This window comes from Perca flavescens, chromosome 12 (genome assembly GCF_004354835.1).
Source record: "Perca flavescens isolate YP-PL-M2 chromosome 12, PFLA_1.0, whole genome shotgun sequence".
NCBI lineage: Eukaryota > Metazoa > Chordata > Actinopteri > Perciformes > Percidae > Perca > Perca flavescens.
In genome coordinates, this window is record NC_041342.1 from 26,211,973 (window position 1) to 26,221,568 (window position 9,596).

Sequence of the window (9,596 nt, forward strand, 5' to 3'; positions counted from 1 at the left end):
GACTGTTACACAGAATGAGGAACTCAGAGAAACTGGTGGGGGATTTTTTTCCTACTGAAACTTCCTGCTACAATTGTCTAATGATTATTTGCATAATCAGCAACACACACACACACACACACACACTGGGGTACAGCAGACAGATTAGATTAGGACTTTATATAAGGAAACACTACATTTGTTTTTGTTGAAGTAGAGAAGAGTTATACAATAAGTCATAAAAGACACGACCAAACAGGCCTATCCTTATCATTTTAAATGTAGTAATATAATACATAATTTATTATTTACCACAGTTTGCATGTGCAGTTCAGTGCATGTTTTACTGTTTGATTTTTTGTAAATTCTCCCACAGTGCTACCTGTTGGCCGAATTGCAGAAGTACAACAAGACAAACTTTTCATTTGACTGTCAAGCGTTATTTATTTTGTTGTGACACAGAGTAGAAAAAGTGGTTATAGACAATCAGAGAAACACCTACACATTTTGCAGAATCATGCACCTGCTATATTTCTACATGCTGAATTATGAACAGCTGGGTTTATACAGTGTTGTTGAAGCGGGTGGGAGTCACTACTGTGCAGTCACATGGCAGTTTACAACTTGAAAACCTGATTGAATGAGTAATAGAAAAAGAATTTTGATTTCCATATTACCATCATTATGAATAAGAATGAGACAGTCAAGCTGCAGTATTACAGTAAGATTATAGTGGGGAGAAAAAACAAAACAGACAGTTTTAACAGTGCATGCATGATGGTCTGTACAGATGATGATTATGAGATGTATCCATTATTTCACAAAAAAGCAGGAATGTAGTGTAGGCTCAATGTCAGAGATAAAAACATCTTACACAAACAAGTTACACTTACTGGAAGCTCCACTGAGTATTGCATATCTACATTTAAGGAATAGTTTGACATTTTTGGAAATGCACTTATTAACTGTCCGGGAGTTAGATGTCTGTACTGTGTGCTTAATATGTAGCTGGAGCAAGCAGCTGTTTAGCTTGGCTTAGCAAACTAGCTAAGCTAACCTAGCTCACCTACAGTATGCCATAAATCGACACCTGTTTTCTAAAATAAGAAGAAGCAACTTTGCCAGGAAACCAAAGTACTTAAATGTACCCAAACAGAGAAAGGAGGAACACAGTGGGCAAATTTGTGGGCTAATAAATGCTCCTTAAAAACACCAGGAAACCTATTACGAAGTAAGAAATAGTACCGTAGTTCAAAGGTCAGAAGGAATCAAGAGAAACTTTGATACCATACCTTTACAGCTTTTAGCTTAGCTAAACCTAAAAGACTGGTAACAGGGGGAAACAGCTAGCCTGGCTAAGTAAAAAAAAAAAATACAAATAAATACAAATAGTGCTGTCTAGCAGCACTTGTGACTGTGACTGCCTGATCCGTACCGGAAACCTGATTTGTTCTACGCAGGGTGGCACAGGGGGGTTACTTACTAAAGAAATCAATAACTTGACAGAGAATTCTGGTTATCAAAATTATTTTATTGATTTAAAAATGGTTCTCCGGAGTCTATGATAAGAACTGCATCCATAGTAATGGTCTGTTGTATAGTACATTGCAACATAAGGTTAGAAATTGCCACTGAATGATTAGGGTCAGGATAACCCATTGGCCAAGGGATAGGTTAAAACCAAATCAGGTTTCCAGTACGGATCGGATAGTGACAAAGCTCACTAATTAACATGTTATATCTCATTTGTTTAATCCGTACAAAAACTTCAGTGTAAAAACGACTTCCCAGAGTCTCCGCTGGTTGCCTAGCAACTGATCCCAGCCAAGAAATAGTTTGGCATAATATGAGTTTTTGTGCAAATTAAACAAACAGGACATAAGGTGTTAATTAATGAGCTTTAGAAGGGCTGGTAGATGAATTCTGTTTCCTTCAGACAGAGCCAGCTGATTTCCCATTTTATGTTAAGATAAGCTAACCTTGCTGCTGACTCAAGCTACATATTTAGCGTACATACAGTACATAACATTGGCATTAATCTTCTCATCTAACTCTGGGCAAGAAAGCAAATTAGCATATTTCTCAAAATTTCAATATATTCCTTTACGGTTGTGATTATAATGGCATGAGTAGAAAAGTAAAAAAAAAAAAAAAAAAAAAAAACGATCAACATTTTAAAAGATAGTACTATCATCATCTTTGTTAACCACTGAGCCATTGAAATATGTCATCCAAACTCATTGTAAATGTATTATCATGTATTGTGGGTCACCTGCTTTCTACAGTACAGGCCAGTTTCACATATGATTGGGTGTTGTCTATCATACAAAACAGAATCAGTGAACACACCCTTCAACAAATAAAGTAACCAAGCCCCAGTGTTTTTGTTCGTGGTGTTTCCCAGTTTCCAGTTTTACTACAGCTGAGTAGTCCAATTCCCTCTACAGTAGATTCAAATTAAAGGAAGCACAAGCCATTAACTGGCAATATAATCTCTATCAGCATCACTACGAACATGCTAGTCCCACTGCATTACATCAGCACGTCTCAGTGGTCTTACAAATTGCCTGCACAACTACAAGATTCACATAGACTCACATAGGAGCTTTCTCTTTTCATTCCAATCATTCAGCCTTTGTGTTTAAAACTAAGACTGGAAGTAAAATCAGCTGTACATGAGCTACCGATTTGTCTCTCTGTTTACTCCAACTCTGAAATACACCCTTGCCAACAGTCTGTTATTCTAGTGCACAGCAGAGCCACAGGGACATGAGAGCGCTTGGTGATCACAGCGCCTCTACAGTGGATTTATGGGGGGGGGTCAGTGCCCTGCTTATAGGCACCTCAGCAGTGTTGGTGCTACCCTCCGGCTACCAGCCCACTTTGTACCAAAGGCTTCATCCCAATGACGGCTGGATTCCATCTTGCAGCTCTCTGTCCACTGGCAGGAGTGTGTGGCAGGTTAGCTGTTCCTCTGCTCCACCTCCCTGTGGCCCGCGGAGGAAGAGCTCTGGCTGTCATCAGTGTCGTCTCCATCTGAAGAAAAAAGGAGAAAAAGGGAGGACAATTTACAGGACAGATTATATCAGCGTTTTTTGGATGTTTCAGACTATATTCCTGGGTTCCAATCATCCTTTACTTTTTAGCCAAGCCAGTGGCGTGGCTCTAGGGATAGCAATGTCAGATGGGATTTCAAATTTGCCAGATACTCTTGTTTATGACAAAACACCCGCAAAACTAATTCAAGATGGAAGATTTATAATGCTTAATTAATCCCACGGCGGAGAAATTCACAATGTTACAGCAGCAAGGGACTGTGCAAAACAATCTCTCTAAAGATAAACAAACAATACATAAATATAGGTAAAGAGACTAAATAATAATAATTGTAAACAGTTGTATAAGCAGTATTGCACACTCACATTATTGCACAACAAGAACCTAGTAATGACATGGACCTAGTAAATATTACCAGCTGAACATCAGTATTTTCTCAATGTGAGCATGTTTTTTGTTGTTAGCTTTTAGCTCAAAGCACCACTGTGCCTAAATACAGACTCACAGAGCTGCTAGCATGGCTGTAGACTTTGTTACATTAACTCGTGCCTTTTCCTACCATCCAGGGAGCAGTTTAACAACAACGTACCAAAGTCCACTCACAGAGGAGAACTGCTTTTCCATATCAAACGTGTTGCCTCAGCCAGCTTCGTAAATGTCCATAAAAAAAGTAAATTGCCCAACAGCACCAGGTGCTTGCACAAATATCAATCACGCTGATGTTACAGGTCAACAATAAGTGCAAAAACATAAAAAGACAATAGCCATGTTTCCATCCACTTCAATCGAATTATCTGAAGTTTGCTAAAAACATTCATGTTCATGCAAATGAAGCCGGTGAAAGTGTGCTTCCATTCAACGGCTTTAAAGCGAATAGAAACCTGTGCGTTATGGCGTCACGTGCGGTTTTGCGGTCAAATTTCTATATCGAATAGATTTGAGACATTTTAAGGTGTTTCCATTCATTTTCACACTGAATCGCACAACACTCAAGCTAACACTTGCGAAGGAAGTTTTGCTAGCCAAAATGGTTTGCGCTGTCTACCTACAAATGATTAATATTGCACAAATTGTAATAGTGCTAGGGTTGGGTACCGAAACGTGGTGCCAATAGGGCATAGGTTCCGACGTAAACGGTAGCAACGAGACAGAATAAGAACGAGAATTTCGGTGCCTCATTTCGGAGCCTGACTTTTTTTTTTTCAGAAGAATCGCTGCACGGGACGCTACGTTACCGTTAGCTAGTAGCTGGATTAAACACAGTGGTTAAAAGTAACTTTCTGATTAATTAAATGTACTTATAAGAAGTAAAAGTAAAAGTTAAGAAAAACCTTGATTATGAACTTTATTGTGGCTTCCTTATAGTAAAGCATAATATTCAGGGTTTCCACATCATTTTTAAACATCAAATTCAAAGCCTGACATCAACAAAGACAAAAACAGAAACTGAAAAAAAAAATGTTGTGAGGAAGAATCTTTCACTCCAACGTACGAAAACATTTCTTGCAAGTAACGAGTAACAAAGATGCGTAGGGGAAAATGTAGTAAATGTGAAGTAAAAGTAAAAGTTTCCAGAAATATAAATAATTAAGTATTTGTAGTTCGTTACATTACAACACTGACTGCAGAGCACCTTCATTAAGGCCTTATTACAGTCGCCGTTCCCGACCTGTCGCGCGACAATGTGGCGTCAAAATGACTGAACCGCGACCACGAACGCCATGCGACCAGTAACCGGTAACGTAGCTCAAACACAGCGTTCGTGATTCGACTGCACATGACTGTTTTCTAAGATGGCGGCTGAATGTAAACACAAACGCTACTGTCTTTCTAAACTATCTTTTTAATAAACTGTCTGTACACTTACAAAGTTCTCAATGCTTCGGTTTGCATGTAGCAACCCTCATTATGCTACCGTTGAAGTGTGGTGCTATTTTGAGCCTTTTTAGTGGTAGAAAATAATGATTTACCATCTGCCCCGAAAGCTAGCATTAGCAGCTAATCACCGGTTTTGCAGTAGCTTGTTAAAAGCTAGAGACGCATTCAATTAGCATGAAAACATATTCCAGAGAACATTCGACTTGGTACACATGTGTTATTAACCCCTAGGTTAATTTTACGCTGGAATTGTCCTTTAATGGCCTCCACACCGGGCACACAGAGACCCAGTACAGTTGTTTCTAAAATCATCCTTGTGGAAAACATTGCAATCATGAGAGTAAAGATGATGTTGAGAAACATAAAACCTTCTGACATTACATACAGTAACCCTGAAGGATAATGATGATGTAAAACACACACCAGCCTTCATCTTGATTACCATTCTCTCAAAAGAACCAGTTTGGTATGTTTGTGAAGAACAGTAAGTGTCTAGGAAACCTTGCTTTATCTGCTGCTTGTAGAATATATATATATATATATATATATATATATATATATATATATATATATATATATATATATTACCATCAAAGCTAAAGTGGAGGTTTCGGTCAAACCTTAATAAAGGTTGTAAATGCTGAGTAGTGGTTATGAGAACGTAGGAACAAAACAAAATCCAGATCTTTAAGTTTAGGTTGACATGAAGAATTACAATTAAAAAATTTGATAAAAAGTCACTATACGTCCCACAAGGCAGTTCAGCTTTTTAAACATGCAAGGCATATTATGTAACCGTATGGAGCCATTAGGCAACAATCAAACGCATTAAAAAACAAACAAACTCTTATGCAATGCAACTATGTCATCCCTGACAAAGAACGGATCAAATAAATAAAATACATTACGCTCCAGTAGAGTAGTGGTAGCAGAAGTTTTACCTCCCCCTCCTGCGTTGATGTGCAGCTGGGACAGAGACAGGGTGAGGGGCAGTCCTCGTCCCTCGGGGTCGGCGGGACTCTGCAGGATGTCGTGCATGGCGTTCCTGCGTCCCGTCCTGCCGGAGGCGATGAAGTCTGCGTACGTGGCCTCAACATCAGACATGGCTCGTGCATCGTTCGCACAACAACACCTACAAGAAGAGCAGCTGGAGGTTCGACTTCTATCAGAGTGTGTGCACAAATGAACGCGCTATTTCTCATTCTCCACACAGTGTGTATACTGTAGGCTATGTGTTAGCCTACCAGTCAAGTTGGGCAAAGTTGCTTGAAAGCCCCTATCATCATCATCATCATCATCATCATCATCATCATATGCACATGTATTATAATATGTCACTCTTCAATTATTGTTATCACCCCTGATTGACTTAACACAAGAAGGCCCTTATAGGACCACATTTTTCCGTTTTTAACCAGAATGTCCTAAATCTGAACAGTTGTGCTTTTCATTAATTTATATAGTATATTTACAGTCTGACGTAGTTAGCTCTCATGCTAACCAGCCCGTGCATAGTAAAACCCACTAGTCAAGAAGCAGGTAACGTTAGCCTATAGGCTACAACCGGCCGGGACTATACACAAGTCAAATGAGATAACCATAATAACTCATGACATAACATTATGCCCAGGTCCCGTTTCAATATTCCCTTACCTTCAGTGATAGCTCTACCAGTGTTGTAACCACAAGCTACATTTCTAGGGAGTGACTTCAGCTACAAAGCAGCGCGACGGGCCCGACATCACATCAAACGATCCAACAAAACAAAACAGAAATACGGAAACCGACCCGCTTCCAGTAGGCCTAGCTAATAATCCAAAGGCCTTAAATTACATAACGCGACAAGCCAATGCATGGAAATCATTCAACGATATTAATCACATCAGTAGGACGCTTTGAAAAGTCCCCAGTCTATTCTTCATTGCAGTCGCATCTTCCTCCTACGTGACCAATCAGCAGCCAGCAAACCGCAGCTAAGCGCGGATTGGACAAGAGACACAAAAGGATGAGAGGAGAGAGCTCTGAGCAGCACCAGTGTTTATGCTGCATTCGTGATCACCTCGTAAATCCTAAAAACGTGAAAAAATATCAGTTTATCTATCTATCGATGATGTTGTTGGCTGTTCAGCACACATAATGAACATAAAAGGACTTGTAATGAATAGGCTGCTTACACTATTATACTAGTACAGTATACACATGTACAGTAAAGAGACTTCAACAATAACGGCATAAATCAAAACAACAAGAAACAAGATATATCTCCACAAATATTTCTTGCAATTGCAATGGAGTACATTTTTTTTAAGTGGTGAGAAATATAATTGGAAATTTATAAAACAAACGAAGGAGGCTTTACTGTTCCTCCATTTGCTACAATGACTATATTTACCCATAAGAATGATCATATAAATTATGTCAGAAACAGATGAGTTTAAGTGGTCTATATAGAAAAATTACAAAAGTTGGAATGTCATTTACTTTACGTTTTATCCATTTGGTATATTTAACCAAAATCTTTTTTGACACAGGGCATGACAAAAATAGGTGTTCTGTTTATCTGTCACATTAAAAAATGTACAAGGGTCTCAATAGAAACCTTATGCTTTTGCAGACTAATGCAGCATGGTTTGGGCTGAAAAACACAGAAAAGAAAAGTCCACATTAATTAGTTAATCAGAGTTTATTCATGGCCTAGCATATTTCAGATCATGCAGCATAATATGCTTTACATTGGAAACTAAAACTAAAAATAGAACTACAGGTAAAATCGCAGATTTAAAAGGAAAAATAGAATAAAAATTACAAAAATAAATCATATACAATAAAATACAGTGGATTAATGTGGGACAGTATGCCAATACAAACTACATATTTAATGTGCTCTGAACTCTTAACACTTATATTTCCCAAAACACTTGAAGGCAACAAAAAGCTAAGGTAACTACAATAATAGCAGTCAGTGTTTACACTTTTATAACATATACATGTTTTTATTCTTATCACAGATACTAAATATACAACCCACTGTATTATGTGATGCAGTGGAGGGTAAACAATCTGAAATACAGCTTGCATTTGAGATTAGAGTTAGTGTGTGTGTGGAGGATATTTACTCTATGATGATGTCAAATTAGACCGAAAACAAGATAATGCCACGAGATAATTGTGTGCAATACGTTTTCATACCACACGGTGGCGCTGCTGTGAGCATGAATAAACAGCTACCTGTTATCTGTATCCACCACAACAAATCTGAAGAAAAACACCAGCTCAGATAAGTGAAATAACTCCAAATATCATTTCACTGTTGGAGCCGGTCAGCACAAATCTTGTGGCTCTATAATTATGAAAGCAATCTTCATGTGAGGACGCAGGACTCAAGGGCCATTTCTGATATATTTTAGTTAAGGATTACTGATCTCATATTAAAATCCCTCTATATTTTAATCATTGTAATAGTTGCAACTACAAAACTGCTCCTATGGAGATGGCAAGGGTTGACACCAGCACCCATTCATTTTGTAAAGCAGCTTTGCTGTAATCAGCCCATCATGCTGTGCTGCACCCAGTGACATATTACAAGATCATGTTATTTCCCTTTGGGGATCCAACATCCAATGTCCTTCTTCACCACATCACTTTTTTATAATAGCTCCATCTGAATTGTAAAGATAAACATATGGATGATTCCAGTTTCCTCCTGATGTATTAAAGATAAGCCATACAAAAACAACTGGTGCAATATACAAAATAAATAAACGTGTTGACCTTTACACACACATGACTCCAGCTTAAAACAGTGAACAGTATGCGCATCTTCGACTGTGTTGCTGTGGAAACATCTTCTCTTCTTTGTGCTTGTGGTGCAGGGATTCAGCAGGACCCATTTGGGAAGTTTAAAAAGGAATGCGGCAAAAGAGTGAAGATCAGCTCGCTCCCACCCCCCTCAGAAGCTTTGCCTTCAGATCTGAGCTTGTGACAGGGTCCACAGAGGCACAGCTCGCTCATTCACCGGCTGTCTGCACTGCTGAGCTTTACCTCTCTGTTATTTAGCTTTACTTTTTTATTTAGGTTTTTTTTCCCAGTTGCACCTTCTTTCTGTGGCTGATGTCTTCACAACACCCTGCTCCACTCAATCAGACATAATCCATAAAACAACAAAAAAATAGTCCATAAAACTTGCAGATTAAGACATTAAGCAGCTATTAGTCATTTAAAAAAAAAGGCCTACTGTACATTGCAGTTAGAGAATAAATATATCAGGTTGTTAAAGGCCAGTGTCGTGTAGCATAGCTATAGTGTCAAAAAAGATAGGAAGGCAGACATCTTGAATTCCAGAGTTCGTATTAATTTAAAGTGTGCCAAATACACTTATAAATGAGACTTGAAATAAAAAATACAACTATCCAAAGAAAACTATATACTAACACTATCAAAATCTATTCATACCAAATGAAAAAAATATGCATTTTTGGCAGCTTGGCTTCTTGTCTATACTCTGTACAATCAAACAGTTCATTCCTCTGCATGGTCCATAGCAGCACAGCTTCTTTCCTCTCATGAGTGAGCAGCAAATGTCACTGCCTTTATATGGCTCTCAATCTACATTGGACCCATCATCCAGAGGTGAGCCTACAAAACATTTCTAACATTACAAAATCGCCACAAAGCTAGGTACA

The 9,596-nt window shown here is 38.5% G+C and overlaps 1 protein-coding gene across 2 annotated transcripts; it reads right to left on the reverse strand.

Annotated features, from left to right (window-relative positions):
- Window positions 1-416: 416 nt before the first annotated feature.
- pkia (cAMP-dependent protein kinase inhibitor alpha) lies at window positions 417-6,850 on the reverse strand. Of its 2 annotated transcripts, none has more exons than XM_028592764.1 (3): window positions 6,568-6,850; window positions 5,856-6,046; window positions 417-3,015 (listed from the first exon to the last, which is right to left on the reverse strand). In XM_028592764.1, exons 2-3 carry the CDS (start codon window positions 6,016-6,018, stop codon window positions 2,942-2,944), a joined length of 237 nt encoding a protein of 78 aa, XP_028448565.1. In that variant the 5' UTR covers window positions 6,019-6,046; window positions 6,568-6,850; the 3' UTR covers window positions 417-2,941. The 2 variants fall into 2 exon arrangements, with proteins under 2 accessions (XP_028448565.1, XP_028448566.1); XM_028592765.1 differs by having other exon boundaries at window positions 5,856-6,061.
- Between the last annotated feature and the right edge of the window lie 2,746 nt (window positions 6,851-9,596).

What these genes read in the sequence shown, in the direction of transcription:
- pkia (XM_028592764.1), bottom strand. Translation starts at nt 6,018, where the DNA reads ATGTCTGATGTTGAGGCCACGTACGCAGACTTCATCGCCTCCGGCAGG. An exon ending in CATCAACGCAGGAGGGGGAG is followed by an intron (nt 3,016 to 5,855) that starts GTAAAACTTCTG and finishes TTTTTTCTTCAG; the next exon opens with ATGGAGACGACACTGATGAC.